General features: G+C 45.1%; 1 protein-coding gene across 1 annotated transcript in view; it reads right to left on the reverse strand.

The window, feature by feature from the left end:
- Positions 1–255: 255 nt before the first annotated feature.
- The window catches only part of PTK6 (protein tyrosine kinase 6), a 104,704-nt gene continuing 87,766 nt past the window's right edge, over positions 256–17,193 (reverse strand). The window contains exons 6-8 of the mRNA XM_069243208.1: positions 14,226–14,407; positions 6,925–7,078; positions 256–1,895 (exon numbers count right to left, since the gene is read on the reverse strand). Coding sequence (XP_069099309.1) covers positions 1,699–1,895; positions 6,925–7,078; positions 14,226–14,407 — 533 coding nt within the window. The 3' untranslated portion in view covers positions 256–1,698. The remainder of the gene's footprint in view (positions 1,896–6,924; positions 7,079–14,225; positions 14,408–17,193) is intronic.

Genomic DNA, 17,193 nt, shown 5'->3' on the forward strand with positions numbered 1-17,193 from the left:
CTTTCCCTCAATAGACTTTGTGAACAGTGCAGGAGTGTTCCTAGAATACATTTAATGTATGTTCTATCAGCCGCCCCCAAGGATTCCTGCTCAGGTTTTGTCCCCGAAATCACTTTACGGACCTGGGCTCTTTGTGACATTGGTTTACCCCCATCGTCCCTCCCCGCCCCCAATCACTCTCAGCGCCCCTAGGCGGCCACAAAATAAGGAAAATGGAATCACTTTGCAAAAAAAATAAAAAATACTGTTTCATGATTGTTTTTATGTCATCATTTATTTTTAAATAAAAATATATTAATAATCTCTGGGAAGTTCATTAACTAAAAATTCCACCAAAAGCATATGATGGAGAAAAACAGACAAAGTAGGAAAACAAAGACAAAAACGGGAGGTCCATTCCCTCGCTCAGCTGCTGTATAGTGAATAACAGACAGTATGAAGATGAAAAAAGATACAGTACTTCATTTTATTGAACTTTTTCTTAGCAGAATTTCTTCGCATCTAAATATTCAGATTTTCACATTATTTCAACATTCTCTATTCAGCACATCAATTTCCATGTTGCTAATTGGTGGTGTGGACGTGAACACATACAGGCCTTTCCTTTCCTGATTAAAATCCAAAATGTTTCACCCCTTATGCATGTATCCCTCCGCCCTTCCTAGAAGTTCCGCTTTTGGCGGCCATCTTGCCTCCCTCTCCCCTTTTGATGTTCCCTATGTTACACCTATGCCAACTCTATTGATTTCTGATGCTCCAACTTAAATCTACCATATCTTGGAAGACGCGTCAGTGTTCTGTTGCCTGCCGCAATGTGGCTGAGGCTGCAATATTCTGCTACGTGCCGTAATATGGCAGAGGATGTATTGGTGTTCTGCTACCTGCCCCTATGTGGTTGAGCACTTCTCAATTGTCTCCATTTAATGCAGTGCCTCATAACATCCCAGAGTCTAACAGTGCTGCAGTGACTTTCATGGTGCAATACAGTCGTTTTAAATCCGTCCCCTCAAGCACATAGATTGAACAAATATTATAGAGCAAGTCTCTAATAATTTGTTAAAAGTGCAGTTTCTGTTGCATTCATATGATTCTAAAAACCTATGGTTCTAAAAGTGCAGTGTGCTTGAATTTGCCCTGTTGGTACCCAGCTGGCATTTACCTGGCTATGGTCCACTATTCGCTATTCTTGGCGACTGGTGGTAAAAACGTCACACGGGTGTGCCAGGTGCCGGCCTTTCACCAAATATTAAATTACAGGTTTCCTTGAGTTTATTTGTGACTAAAGTCTCATTTGCTACTGCAGGCGAGGCTTCACCATGGCCCAACATGACTTCTCGAAGAGGGTAGTCTGGTAGCAGTTACAAAACATTGGAAAGTATGAATATACCACTGTTAGGGGGTCTGAGTTTAAAGACCCAAATGCTACAGAGTTTAGTCTAAGTTTTCCAACTGCATCCACGCGCTGGGAGCTATCGAAGGGTAGGAGGAGACATGGTCTAAAGACCATTCAATCTCATGGTGCACAAGCCAGGAGGATTCTTCAAGTGACATACAGCATTAGGTAAAGAGATCCCCTGACCCCTCCACAGAAATCTCCCAATATCTACAGGCAACAGAATATGATTTAGGAGGCAAGACGCAGATCCATCTCAGAGAAGGGTGTACAGTCAAACGCAGTACAAACCAGAGACAAGCACATTAAGGGCAGTATTCTGTTTCTTCGTAGCAAATCAAGTGTTCAACGTTAGCTTTCAGAGTTGCGAAAGTCGGTCGGGCCTGTGGCTCATTTTCCCAGCAGCTGAGCATTACGTTGTAAACCTTGTAGGGGCAATCTTTAGGTTGCGGCATCCTGTACCCTCTTTCGATTTCAGGCAGGACTTCAGAGTTAGAGAGTCCTGAAAACAAAAGAGAGCAAGGATGTGAGAGAAAACCATGCATGTTGATTATCAGCAGCTGTCTTTCTAGGTTGTGCAGACACTGAGATTGATGGAAAAAAGGAAAAGTTACTTATCTGTAATCCAATTTATCTGTGATTACTCATAACTACAGTATCTCCGTAAATGTCTGGGATCCCCAGAACACTTTGATAGGATCCCTTTTTCATATTAAAAACAACAAACAAAAAACAAAACATGCCTTTAAGAGTAAATATTTTCGAACTTTCATTAAAAAAAACACACTCAAATAGCTAAATTAAGGAAACTGTGCAGAAAACATCACCTCTAGTGACTGCAACTTGTACAGGCTGGAAATCCGCCATCTTTAATTTAAAGAAGAACAGAAACTAGCATACCATCAGGTACTATCAGTGACAGTAATCTCAATTCTTTTTGTATGAAGACATGATTCTGCCTAGAATTCAATAATTCCTTCATACTGCACCCAGAAGGAGGGCGGGTTGCTTATTACTTCAATGAAGATTACCTGGATGCGAAACAGAATTACAGGTAAATCACAGTTCCTTCTCCCTTAAAGGCTTCTCCATTTCATTGTGGTCCAAGGATACACTGGCAGTTGATATTGCACTTAACAAATACACATAAAATTGATGGCTATAAATACTGGACAGAGTAGCTATGTCATCCCTTGAAAGGAGTGGAATAACAGAGAAAATATACTTTTCCCAAAAACATTCATGAAAAGTGGGTTGACCAACGTTGGGAGAGGGGGAAGATGGGGCATGGGAGGTGGGGGGGGCAGGCCTGGACTCTGAGGCTTGCAAAAGTGTGAACATATCTCCAGGTAGACAATAAGGATGTTACTTAAAGCATCGCTTCAGCTTTGCCTCTAACCGAGTAGGTTTTTGATGTACCAGTCAAGTCTTGTTAGCTTCTCTGGTAGTGTTGTATAATACAAAGTGTATATGGCAAAAGATTGCTTTGGTGTTTCTTTACCTGTTCAAACTAAAGGATCACAAATATTTAATGTCTCAAAGTTCTTTGGTTTTGCCTACATAAAATGTCAATCACTCTGCCCCCAAAAGTCTGGCCTATTAAGCCTGCTGGAGGAGGAGGATTCTGGAAAACCGCTTGAAATGGCATGGACTGGGTAACATGGAAGTCATGGAAAGGAACCTTGACTGCATCAACATGGCTACCTTTCACCAATGAAATACCAATAGGGTTTATGGGACATGAGGCTTTGATTTCAATAACACTGTAGTAGGAAGCAGTAGATGCAAGGAAAGCAGCTTTCCACAACAGATGTTGAAAATAAATCTTGGGGATCGCTGCAACAAAGAACCCACGGACCTCAGCTTTCAGGGGACAATGTGTAGTCCCTTTGAAGGACAATGTCTCTTAGTGGGGGGGGTACCCTTTATTCTTTCTACAACTTTCGTGATCAATGGGAAAAAAGAGGTTTGTATAGGACATTTCTATAAGCAGTAATGGCTGGAAGCATTTCCTTTATAGAAGAAAACTGCAGCCATGATCAGGTCAAGCAGAGCAAATATTGGAGCAGCGCTTCTTCTTGACAGGATGGTAGGAATGAAGTGTTTCTGTTTGAATCAGATGCAGAAACTCTTCTACCGAAAGGAGCTAGATCCCCGTTGGATGGGTGCTTGTCTTTTCAGAATATCCACACAGACATGACGGAGATTCAGATGCCCACGTTGTTTTGGTTCAGGAGCCCAGCCATCAATAATAAGGTTGGGTGTGCGGGATCTGACCTTTTAAACCTGATCCGATAGGCACAGGAGCCTCCTGAGTGACTGTTCTGACTAGTGAAGGCGATCAGTGACCCACCATTGCTGGGACCTGTCTGGAGCTCAGAGTCTATGGGGATCATCCTGCCTTTGAAATGTCAGCTTAATGTACATTTCCTTTTTATTATTCTTTTGATTGGCTTTCTTGTATCCTTTCACTGCTCACATTTAGGGAACTAAGCTTTACTTTCGTTGGGCACTCCTTGAGAGTGCACGAGCTTTCTAGCTCTCAACCTCGTGAACCTCTGTTCCCCAATAAAGTCCTGATGCGCACTCCTCTCGCCTCCCCAATTGCTTTCTTTTTTCTGTTTTGCTGATCCAGTCAATAGCAAACTCCTTCCTCTGTTCTCGAAACATGGCTTTATTTTTATTTGTATTTTTTTTTTATATAATCTCCCTCTGGTCCTTCCCCATTGCCTCCCCAAATCGCTTCCCCCCACCTACTTCCCCTTTCTTTGTTCCTCCACTCCTAGTGGGTTAAATGTTTTTTTTTTTAAACTTCTACATTTTTTCGGGGTCACTGCAGCTCTGATTCGCTGGGGGATCACTTGCAGGAATAGCATGTGTCCCATTTAAATTTTTTATTTATCACTCCGTGTGGCGACTAATACGTGAATCAGGAAATATAAAATGGTAGGCATGCGCATGTACGCGTACACCTCATCATACATGGACACGTCTACTCAATGGCACAGGAGTCAGCAGTGCCATTGGCATTTGCACTCATCCACGCCTGGAATCACAGCATGTTTTTTTCTATTTGCTTTTGCAGATGCTCTGCAGCATCAGCAAAAAAGATTTTTCTTTTTGCAAATGCAGTACAACATCGGCAAAAAGCAGTGGCAAAGCCAGTAGGTCACAAAGGCATGTCCTATTGGCTTTGCCATTGCTTGTTTGAATCTGAAGGCGTTTCCGTTCCTTTTGGGAATTTGGAACACAACTCATGGTTGCTTTAACAGCAAGATATGGAACCTCTAGAGCCTGAAACTCTATCAATTTCCAACAATGTTCAACACCCGTCTGTGTTGTCTGACCTTTCACTGCTTTCAGATGTTTAGTGTTGATTATCCCTATTGACATGTCAAATGTTTAACAAAGTATTGAAGGGATACCCGTCGTTGACAGCACAGGTCGACTGGGAACTTAAGGTCGACTGGGAACAACACCATTCATAATGTTATGGCCTCTTCTAGGATCAAGTTCTGATAGAATGTTGGACAGAAATGAGCTAGAAGAACTTTAGATCGTATCACTCATCTCAATGATATGGCCTACACCAATCTGAAATCTTTTTGTATACAGGTGTAGGAAAGTGGAGGTTTATGCAATGAGGCTGTTTAAGCTTCGCTATGCAATACCCTCACAAGACTCCAAACTGGGTCATTTGGATTCACACTGATAAATCCCTAGCTCAGTCCTGGCAGTGTGTCACAGATCAGTCAGACTTTACTAGAGGAACATGTGTTCAGCATTTCAGAGCACCAACATGGACAATAAGTAATTGACACAACTTGAAAAAAATCCAACACCAATTTACAAATATAGATCAGATTTTTATATAAATGTAGACACCAAGGCGAACACAATTGGATAAGTGCAACCGAAGTTATGGATTTTAGAAAGAAAAATAAATTGGTGCAGTTCACTTCTTTAAACTTTAACGTTGGGGTCAATGGAGAAAACGACTAGTGACAATCTGTCACTTGAAGGTGAGTCCAGTGGTAACCACTCGGCAGCAAGGTGATGCAGGTCCCAGGACTAAGCCTAGACAGTCAGTTCAATTTTATATGGCTCATAGGGCCCGGGAGCAGAGTTGTTCTGGCTGACCTTGGTGCTAAAGTGGGAGACGTGGGAGTGCTGAGTTTACCACTTAGATGGTGCTAGTGAGAAAACGGATGCAAGATCTCAACAACAAAGCCAACGAAGTGATGAGTTGAAGTTGCTGCGGGGTTCCCTCGAGGTGCAGGGTCGAACAAAGGATATGGTGGCTGCCCTGGCCTCCAACAAGCCTTGTCAGTAGCAAATTCAGCCTTGCATTATTTTGACCTCCTAGAGTCCGGAGAAATATGGTAGCCTCCTGAAACTTGCTGGAGTTTAGGACTATGTTTCCCACAATGCACTAGACCATTTACTTTTAGGCGATCCCTCTGCAGCCCGATGGGCAGTGACACGTCCCCTCACTACCTAATTTTCCCGTCTGCCTGGGTACAAATGGGGGAGTACCTTCCTGACTACCTAATTTTCCCACCAGCCTGTGTGCAAATGTGCCAGAGGCAGAAGGATGGCTTTGTACTCCTTTGGCAGTCAGCCTGATTGCATATCAGAGGCAAATGGGCTTTAAAGCTCACCACCTTTATGTGCCACTTCACTAGCCTTCCTGTCAGGGAGGGAGGATATACCTCCCGCCCAGGCAGGCATTTTATTCTGACTCCTGGGAGTGAGCACACCTCCTGGCATGGGTCAGATTCCTGTGTTGGTGGCACCAGCTGCAGTCTGCCAGCCAGAGCACAGGAGAGGCTGGGGCAACCAGGTGGGCAACCTCTAAGGTAGCCACCTAGGTGCATGTTACATTAAAGCTGACTTTGCAATAAAGTCAGGTTTAATGAGACAAGTTGGCTGATACCAAACATGACAAATTTCAGTGCGGCCACAATAGAGTTGGCGACCTTGGGATGCCCAGTTGCCAGCCCATGTTGGCCAGTGGCCGCCTGACCACTTATACTAGCCCTTAATGGAAACAAGGCTAAAATAGGGACATATAAGCTTGCACTTATATGTCCACACCTTTAATATAATGCACCCTTCCTCCTGGGCTTAGGAGGCTTACCTTAGGGGTGACTGGCATATATTGAAAATAGTAATTTGACCTTGCCACACATGGTGAGGGCAGAGTCAAGTTTGAGCAGTTTGCACTGCTCTTGCAGTCTGCAATGGCAGGACTGCTGTCATTTGTTTGCTTAGGTCACTCGGGGTAGCCCAATCTGTGCTTCAGGTCCTGGTGACCTAAAGTAGTGGGATATCTATTTGCTTACTGCACATTCTTACCACACAAGGGATCCTATAGTGAATCCTTCTCTACAGACAGGTTTTGCAGATTTATTTCATTTGAGTGCTTCTCCAAAGTTAAAAAAAAAAGTCCATTACTGATTTTCACTCCATATAATCTAGTCCTCATACCAAACTGTGCTAGCAAGGCAAAGTATACTACTGGGACTCACCTGGATAGGGAGACTGACCATGTGTAATAATTTCAAACAGGAGAACTCCAAAAGACCACACATCTGCTTTGGTGGAGAAACGCCCATATAAGAGAGCCTCTGGGGCTGTCCATCTATAGGGGATATTCTTTATTTGTGACAGGTAGACATCATCCTGCAAAGAAAATGAACAAAAGTATGAGAAGGCCAACTGAGAAAGCACCATCACACATCAGTCAGATAAAAATACATAGAACCTGACATGGTTTAGACCTTATCTAACAGTTTCCATATCCATCCAGAAGGCAGTCAAGATGTTAGCTATGTGCATGAACTATAAATCAAATCAATACTCTTTCAGACTTAAAGTGGCACATAAATTATGCAAAAGTGAAGCAGAGAATTGTGGGTAGTTTGCAAGTTTATGTGGAGAGCAGCTCCTATCTGGAGCACCCTACACCAGTGACACTCTAAAATTTGCTCACCTCAAATGTCTGTTTTTCAAGCAAAGTCTTTAAGCATAGGATTAGCATTAGTCATTTTACAGCTCAGCATGGATGGCACTAGCTAATCCTATGCTTAAAGACTTTGCTGTATAAATGGCAAAATACACTGCACCTTTCTTGCTCTGCGTGGATGGAACTGTGCTGGTCCGAGATTATCTAAAATCAACTGAATACTGGTTTTCACTTGGGTTCTGAGATCCCAAATTTTTACAACTCTAAGAACAGAGTCACAGGGTTTTAAAATACTTTGCTCAGGATCTTATATTTAGCAACATGGGTAACAGATTAAAGGCTCTGGTCTCCTGGTTCCAAAGCCTGCAATTAAAAGCCTCATCCAGCAAAGAGAAAAGAACAGCTCAGTTGACATATTGGGCATTTAATTTGTCTAGGACTGGAGGTAAAGACCTGGATTGCACTGATAATGCAGGCATAGGTTAACACTTTTCAGAATAACTGCAGCCCTCAAATCTATCCTCATGGACTCATTCCTAGGACTTAGCCTTCATAGAGAAGATCTGGGTATACACTAAGGCAAAAGTAAAATGCATTTTGATTTCTTATTAGGTTACTCAATTTGAATACAATCACTTGGGCCCATCAAGAGAACTTCACAGGCCCAGTGAGAACAGCATCCCTGCCCTCCATCACATATCTCACAAAGTAAAATGTATTTTTCATTCGCCTGATTGACAACTTGTGCCTTGCTTATGAAAGTCTTTAGTGAGAGTTTAATTGCTTTTATGACAATTTTAACATAATCAGTCCTGATTTAGAAGGATTTTTCCTCGCATAAAACAATCTTATGAATGTATTTCCAGACTTCTTACAAAAGGCCAATGTTTCCTGGCTTAAGACAGTGTTAAGACTGTCTTAATCTTCCTGCAACATCACACCCTATGTCAGGTGACCCCTGACCTGCCTTAAGGCCAGGCACCACTGTACACGTCGAGCAGCTCCACCAGACTGCCCTCGTGTTCCCGACCCGCCCTCGCTGCTGCAGCAAGTTCGAGGCACTCCACCACCCGGAGGCACCCGCCTGCGCCTCATCCCTGGTGTCTAGTGGTTGCTGTAAGTATCGTGTGTGTGTCTTGTTATCTGTACTAGTGCTTTTTGTGCTGTCTTTCTGTTTATTGCCTTTTTCGTTGTTCTGCCTGTTTACTGTCTTTTTATTGCCTGTTTTTGCCTTTTCTGCTCTGTCCCGTTCTCCTCAGCCCTGCCGCTGCATCCCCTGTGGCCCCGCCCCCATTCACCATCGCCTCCGAGCTGCTCCTCCCTCCCACCTCCCCTTTTAATGGCAGCCGCTGCGCGGCGCGGAGAGTGACCCCTGACCTGCCTTAAGGCCAGGCACCACTCAACACGCCAAGCAGCTCCACCAGACTGCCCTCGTGTTCCCGACCCCGCTGCTGCCGCAAGTTCGAGGCCCTCCACCACCCGCAGGCACCCGCCTGCGCCTCATCCCTCGTGTCTAGGTGCTGTCTTTCTGTTTATTGCCTTTTTCGTTGTTCTGCCTGTTTACTGTTTACTGTCTTTTTATTGTCTGTTTTTGCCTATTCTGCTCTGTCACGTTCTCCCCGGCCCCGCTGCTGCGTCCCCTGCGGCCCCGCCCCCCTCGCGCCCCCATTCACCACCGCCTCCGAGCTGCTCCTCCCTTCCACCTCCCCTTTTTAATGGCGGTGCGCAGCGGGCGCATCTCTGGCACGCCAGAGGCAAGCCCGTCTGTGCCCATCCACACCTGGACCGTGCCCAGCACCAGTACCTCTGCCCCTCGCACCTCCCACGCCGCCAGACGCCACTACACCACTTCAGAACTCCTCGCGCTCAACCCCGGCCGCTCCACCGCCTGCGTCCAGGCCTCCCCGAGGCACACCCACTGAACTTTTTCTTGCTGCACGTGCCACTTCACTTGCGCTCAAGCCACCAAGCACCGAAACAACGCCACCAACCTCAAACACCTCAGCTGCATCCTTCTCAACCCCCGCCCCGTCCACAAGCATGCCATCGAACTCTGGGACCAGCTCACATCAACCTCCCCAGACATCGCCTTCCTCACCGAAACCTGGATGAACCCCTCATTGGAACCAGACATCGCCATAGCCATCACTGAGGGCTACAAGATCACCCGAAGAGACTGTACCAACAAACCAGGAGAAGGAATCGCCATTGTCCACAGAAGCTCCATCAGTATCTCAACCGACACCCACGACGCCCTAGATGGCGCAGAACACCTGCACTTCCAGATATACGTCAACACCACCCTGAGAGGAACCCTCGTCTACAGACCCCCTGGCCCCCACCCTCAATTCTGCAATGCCATCGCCGACATTATCAGCTCCCACGCCCTCGCCTCCATGGGCTACATGCTCCTCGGCGACCTGAATTTCCACCTGGAGAACACCAGCGACAGCAACTCCTCATCCCTACTGGACAACCTTGCCAATCTCGGCCTCAAGCAACTGGTCACCTCGCCCACCCACTCAGCCGGTCACACACTCAATGCCATCTTTTCCTTCAGCAGCCATATCACCTTCACTCACACCACCGAACTCCATTGGACTGACCACCGTTGTGTTAATTTTTCCTTCCTGAAACCCACCACCCACCACCAACAGCATCAGATCCTGCACCACAAGTGGAACAAGATCTCCAAGGACCAATTGATCTCCAACCTCGCCCAAGCCCTACCAGCCAAAACCAACGACCCCAACACCGCCGCCCTCAACCTCAAACAATGGCTCGACGACTGCGCCAACACCCTCGCTCCACTCAAGTAAACCACCAACACCTGCGCCAACAAGAAAGCTCTCTGGTTCACCGCAGACCTTCAGGCCTCCGAACGAGAATGCCGGAAAGCCGAGAAGATCTGGCACCAAGAACAATCAGAAAACAACCACGCCGCCCTCAAACCAGCCATCTGCAAACATCACCAGCTCATCCGGACCACCAAAAGATCTTTCTACAAAGAACGAATTGACAACAACGCACACAACAGCAAGGAGTTCTTCAGCATCATCAATGAACTCACCAACCCAAAGTCCTGCTCCGCCGACCCGCCCCACTCGCAAGACTTCTGCGACTCCCTCGCCACCTTCTTTCACCGCAAGATCACAGACATCCATAGAAGCTTCGCACCATCGTCCCCCACCACCACCACTGCCAAGGTCGACCCCAACGCACCCTGCCACACCAAAGTACTGAGCGCCTGTACCCCCACGAATGATGAGGAAACCACCAAGACCATGAGCACCATCCACTCCGGCTCTCCCGCTGACCCCTGCCCTCTCCACATCTTCAATAAAGCCAGCCAAATCATCGCTCCTCAGCTCCGGACCATCATCAACAGCTCCTTTGAGAACGCCATCTTCCTGGAGAGCTGGAAACACGCCGAAGTCAACGCCCTGCTCAAAAAGCCCAAAGCTGACCCCGAAGACCTCAAAAACTACCAACCTATCTCCCTACTCCCCTTCCCTGCGAAGGTCATCGAGAAGATAGTCAACAACCAACTATCCCGCTTCCTGGAGGACAACAGCCTACTCGACGTCTCCCAGTCCGGAATCCGCAAGAACCACAGCACCGAGACCGCCCTTTTCGCCTGCACCAACGACATCAGAAGCAGGCTCGACAAAGGTGAAACCGTTATCCTCCTTGACTTTTCCGCAGCCTTCAACACCATCTGTCACCGCACCCTTCGCACACGCCTCTGACGCCGGAATTTGCACAGAGCCCTGGACTGGCTCACCTCCTTCCTCTCTGGAAGAACCCAAAGAGTCCACCTCCCCCCGTTCCTGTCTAAGGCCACCAAGACCATTTGCGGAGTTCCTCAGGGATCCTCACTCAGTCCCTCCCTCTGTAATGTCTACATGGCTCCGCTCGCCAACATCGTCCGATCCCATGGCCTCAACATCGTCACCTACGCAGATGACACTCAGCTCATCCTCTCTCTCACGAAGGACCCCGCAACTGCTAAGAACAACCTCCACACCGGGCTCCACGCCATCGCCAGCTGGATGAAAGCAAGCCGCCTCAAGCTTAACTCGGAGAAGACCCAAATCACCAACAGATCAGCATGGGACAACTCCTGGTGGCCTGCCACTTTGGGGTCAGCCCCAAAGCCCACTACCCACGCACGCAACCTTGGCTTCATACTGGACTCTTCGCTCTCTATGACCCAGCAAGTCAATGCCATCTCATCCTCATGCTTCAACACCCTTTGCATGCTCCGCAAGACCTTCAGATGGATCCCCATGGAAACCAGAAGAACAGTCACCCACGCCAGCAGCTGGACTACGCCAATGCCCTTTACGTGGGTACAATGGCCAAGCTCCAGAAGAAACACCAGCGCATCCAGAACGCCTCAGCACGACTCATCCTTCACCTCCCTCGCCACGAACACATCTCAGCGCACCTCAGAGACCTCCACTGGCTATCGGTCAACAAAAGGACCGTCTTCAAACTCCTGATCCACGCTCACAAAGCTCTCCACGCCGCCGGACGGCCTACATCAACGAGAGTCTTCACTTCCACATCCTGACACGACAGCTCTGCACTGCCAACCTCGCCCACGCAAACGTCCCCCGCATACACCGTACCACAACTGGCGGCAGATCCTTCTCCCACCTTGCCGCCAAAACCTAGCACTCCCTCCCCATCAACCTACGACTGACTCAGGACCTCCTGACCATCAGGAAGCGCCTCTAGACCTGGCTCTTCGAGCAGTAGCACCCCTCCCCCCCCAGCGCCTTGAGACCCTTCTGTGTGAGTAGCGTGCTTAACAAATTACTGATTGATTGATTGTGAACAATTTGTTGCCGGCCTAGCACAGTGTTTCACACAGATGGTGCTGAAGGAAAATAAAGTGCCTCTTCTAAAATTGCCCAGCTTAAAAACAAAAAAAACAAAAAACTTACTATGCAAAGTGCATAGCCATTGTTATTTTAATTTAAACAGGATCCAGACATTTGTAAATCCATATCGCCTCACAGTGGTGCTGGAACAATTTTCAGAGTGGGGATATTGATATCAATGTTATCTCACTGAAGTCAGAGGGATTGTAAAAATCCAAGAGTCACACAAAAAACAAGCATAGCAAATGTGCAACGCCCATTCAGCAGGGGAGTTGTAAGAAGGTGGTATCTAGCCAGTGGTTATCTTGTAGAACTAGTGTACTAGCAACCTGGCATTCCAGAACATTACATTTCCTGTTAAAATGGTCACTAAATTATCACAAACTTGTCTTCGTCTAAAGAGCGTGGGTGGGGTTATCCGAAGAGCCAAGTCTTCAACATCTTACGGAACTCGAGTAGAGAAGAGGAGGCTCAGATGTGTGGTAGCTCGTTACAAGCTTTAGGAGTGACGCATGAGAAGGCTCAACCTCCAGCTCTGTTTCTGTGTATGCATGGGATGTGCGTCCCACTAAGCAGAGGTGTCTGGCTGGATGACAGAAGGAAATGTAATTGCTCGGGGGCTCCAGGTCTCTGTTGTGTAGTGCTTTAAATGTGTAGGTGAGGAGTTTTAACTCATGTTAATCAACATTCCTGATATCATCACAAAACACAAACTACATGCTATTTGTATCACCTAGGTTTCTCACCCTCCTCCACACACATTCTTGATGTCCTTCTCCCCTCTGGGTACATGGACATGAGCAAAATGCCAGGAGGATCGTACCCTTGACAAAGCTCTTCACTTCAACCATCAATTCATCATCACTACAGTAAAATCCAGTAACTGAAAGACCAACATCAACAGAGCAATCAACAGAAGAAAGTAAAGCAGTATTCAGGACTGCCAAACAGTGTTCCAACCACATCCCAGAACCCACTAGGCCACCATCACCCAACCAGATGCATTGCTATCAACCTCTTCTTCAAAGAGAAAACCAATAAAATCATATCTAACATCAGTAATGCATCATCATCATCCAAACATCACCTTTACCCAAGCTGCTATACTATTAACTAGTCATCCCTCAACATTATCTTGCATACATACCTCTCAAACATTTTGAACTCATTCAAAGCCACCTCCAACAAAGATAACATGATTCCTTCCTCATCATCAAGGCTCTGCAAGGAGAAGTCCTCACACCGGTTTGTCTCACTAACCAAAAGAATCTTCCTGGACTGCCTCAAGACTGGACAAATCTTCCCCATGTTGAAAACGCCTGCACTAGATCCAACCAGCCTTATGAACTTCCATCCTGCAACCCACCTCCCAATTGTTGAAAAAATAATTGAGAAGGCAATCACTACTCAGCCACAAGACCACATCAGTGAGAATAACCTGCCTCAGGGTACAAACCACTCTGCAGTGTTTAACAGGAACACTCCAAATAGTAGAGGATGCCCTCATCCTCATCCACAAAACAACCCTTGCCTTATGGTCTTGTGGAACCTCTCTACAGTTTTTGGTACAGTAAGCCATACGTTATTGATCCACATCCGGAAAACTTGCATGGATATCACTGGTGCAATTGTAAAATGGTTCATATCCTACCTCACCAGCTGACAGTAACCGGTTCAGATAGGAACTAACAGATCCCAAAATCTTCGTCCCTTGTCACTTATAATTTTCAATCTTTATATGAAAGCCTTGGCAGTCATTGTTGAAAAGAGCAGTGTGAAGGTCCACCAGTATTCTGACAACAAAACAGCCCCAAACATAGTTCTGAAACAGATACATGGTCTTCATCTGGAAACTTTTTACCTTCACAGGTTAGACATATTTGCCACATTTAGTAGAAGTATGTACCAAATGTACTGATTCAACATTAACGGGGGTATTCTACACATATGATTCCATAGCTTTCACTTTACATACCTTGACGATGCGAGCCATACCAAAGTCAGCCACTTTGCAGAGGTTGTCCTTCCCAACAAGAATATTTCTTGCAGCCAGATCGCGGTGAATGTAATTCCTGGCCTCGAGATACTCCATGCCGTCCACTACCTGGTATGCCATGTCCAAGAGATCACTTGAAAGAAGGTTCTTGCCCTGGCTGCCTGGCAAGGGGAGCATAGCATGTTATGGAATGTATTCTTTGTGTAGCTGTACCTACGATTTTGTACCAGCGATTTGATAACATTTATTGGAAAATCCCCAAAATCCTAATTTCTGGTGTATATCCACCTTAACTTCCTATACTATCAATATCATTATCACTTTAACTGAATCGATAAAACTGAACGTAAAAACACCCCAGGACAAATCACATTTGTGTTAGCTGCTCCCTAAGCTTCTACACAAAATTTAGAAATCACTCCTAATAATGGAGTATATCTTCCAGAAATAGTGTCCATTTGCACTTATTTTTACCTATGTCTTACTGTTTTTCAGATGTCATTACTTCCACGGTGTACCTTGTGTTTTGCACTGGTCTTGTCCTAAGTGGTGCTAGCGCTAAAATGGAAGTTAATCACATTTGATTGTAGAACTTGGATCCCAGTGACCCCTATAAACTCTAGATCAGTTTACACCTAAGAAAAGTGTATCTATTTGCATTTCCTATACAATACAAAGGGAAGCATGCGGTGCATAAAGTGTTCTCTATAAGAAAGGTCAGCACCACCAGTGCTTAATTTGTTAAAAGAAAGTGTAGTGTCCGAAAGGTTTTCTAAGAAGCCCTCCGCCAGTTCTGCAATAATGGCAGATGTGCCCAATGCTAGGTAAGTATTACACCACCCTACACTTTCTGTATCTTTGTCTTAGTCTTGAAAATTCTTATCATCCCCCATTTGTCTACCTTTGTCAATGTTTTCTTATTTTTCTCATACTCTTATTTTCTCCTTTTTCTGCCGTTCTTGCTCTTAGTAAAAATCATATGATGACAAATAAATCACACCATCAGCAAGGCAATGACTAGAACAAATTGAACACTGAGCACCAGCAAAAGTAATCAAATGATGCTGCAAAGTCAGCAATGGAATTTGAAGAAGATGCTGATAACTGGCAGTGTTGAAGGCTACAGAGAGATCCCACAAAATAAAGTCGATATGGGTCAGAGAATATACCATAAAATCTTTATTCAGCTTACAAAATTGTAACCATAAAAGATAAGAAAATAAAAACATTAAAATAAAAAGTATAAATTATTACTTCTCGATGAAGCACTTCATAAAAGGAACAGTTTGATAAACTGCATCAGGTGCCTTTTTCCTTACTCAGATTACAAAATGTAACGGGCATGCAAAAGACACAGTGCACACATACATGATGGGCACGAGGCACAAAACCATAATATACTATAGGTATCAATGAAAAGGGCTGGGGCAGACCCTCCATTTCCCATAAAAAGTGCCATGTGCAAGTCATAACAGTGCCTTTCAAACAGTGCAACACAGGCCTAACCAGAAGTGCAGAAGAGCAAAGACTTGGTAAAGCCAAATACCGGGTAAATACAGATTTCACTACTAACTTTCTCAATCGAACAGCAGTAACTATGAATTTATAAATCATCAAATATTATGCATTCAGTTTGAATAAGTTGCAAGTAATGTAGGGCTGGTCTACATCTTCAAATATTTAAGTGCTTCAATAAACGTATTAAACTACAAAATGCTTCCGCGGAGCAGTTTATAACTTGCAAAAAAAAATAAGAAATGCAGAAGGGACTGACTTATTATAGAGTCATGCGGACAAGGATCCAAAAGGGAATCACGATAAACATTACTGGGATATGAAATCAGAAAATTAGCAATACAAAATCTAAATCGAGTTAAATACAAGTTTTGGATGAGGGACAAGGAGAATGTAAGGTATGGTTCAATAGTCCTGGTTGTGACAAGAGCAAGGTAATAATTTATCCGCTTCCTTAACTCTCTCCCTCGCCATAGTTAAAAACAGGGTGTTAAAAAGTCTTGCTTGAAGCACTATTTAGGAATAGGTGCCATTGAGGCATGATTATGGTAACAGTCCTCTCTCCCCATCAAAGCAAGATGCTCCTTTACCTTAACCAGGTATGGTTCTGTGATTTGTCTAAGTATTCAAAGTCATTAATTATGGCTTGGTTAAGCAGCGTTTCCTGTTTAAACCAGACTGCTCTCCAAAGCATTAGATGTGGGGTTTTGACATGGTCCTCTACCGAAACTATTTTCACTTCTGTGTGACAGGGCTCTGCAGGAAAACTATTTGGGACAGACAAGAGTCTTCTTAAAAAAATATTTACAGCCAGCTGTAGAGCACCCGCATCACAATGGCCCTACACTCCTGCTCCATGTGTCAGCGCAGACAGACAGCTCACAGAATGAATATTATTCATGGCAGCTAGGGGTTTATTGCCCAATTTCCCAGCATTTCTAACTAAAGCATCAGAAGTTTGTTCAAGCTTCAACTTCCTGATTTTGATCAGGTGAGACCATGAGGATTTTTGATCAAACGGTATTCCGAAATAGGAAAAAGTGGACATATATGAAATTTTCTCACTATTAATATACTGTGAATTTCAAATTGCACAGTTATTCCAAGTGACCATAACAAGCGATCTAGAAGTATTTACGTTTAGTTCCAAGCCATTCATAAAAAAATAAAAAATCAGCTTAGAAGTTTCTGTAAACTAACACCCGTTCTTGAGATTAGGATACTGTCATTGCGTACAATAGGGAAGGAAGTTTCCTCAAACCCAGCTTCGGCACATCAGCTTGTTCTAAGTTAAGATAATTCTCTAGATCAGTGATGTATAGGCAAAAAAAAAGAAGCCAACACACAGCCCTGTCTATCGCCACATTTAATTGTAATTTGGACTGTGAACTCTTCATTTTTCCCATACCACACCCGGCCCACCACCCCATTA

Source organism: Pleurodeles waltl, chromosome 7, assembly GCF_031143425.1.
Source record: "Pleurodeles waltl isolate 20211129_DDA chromosome 7, aPleWal1.hap1.20221129, whole genome shotgun sequence".
NCBI classification, from domain to species: Eukaryota; Metazoa; Chordata; class Amphibia; order Caudata; family Salamandridae; genus Pleurodeles; species Pleurodeles waltl.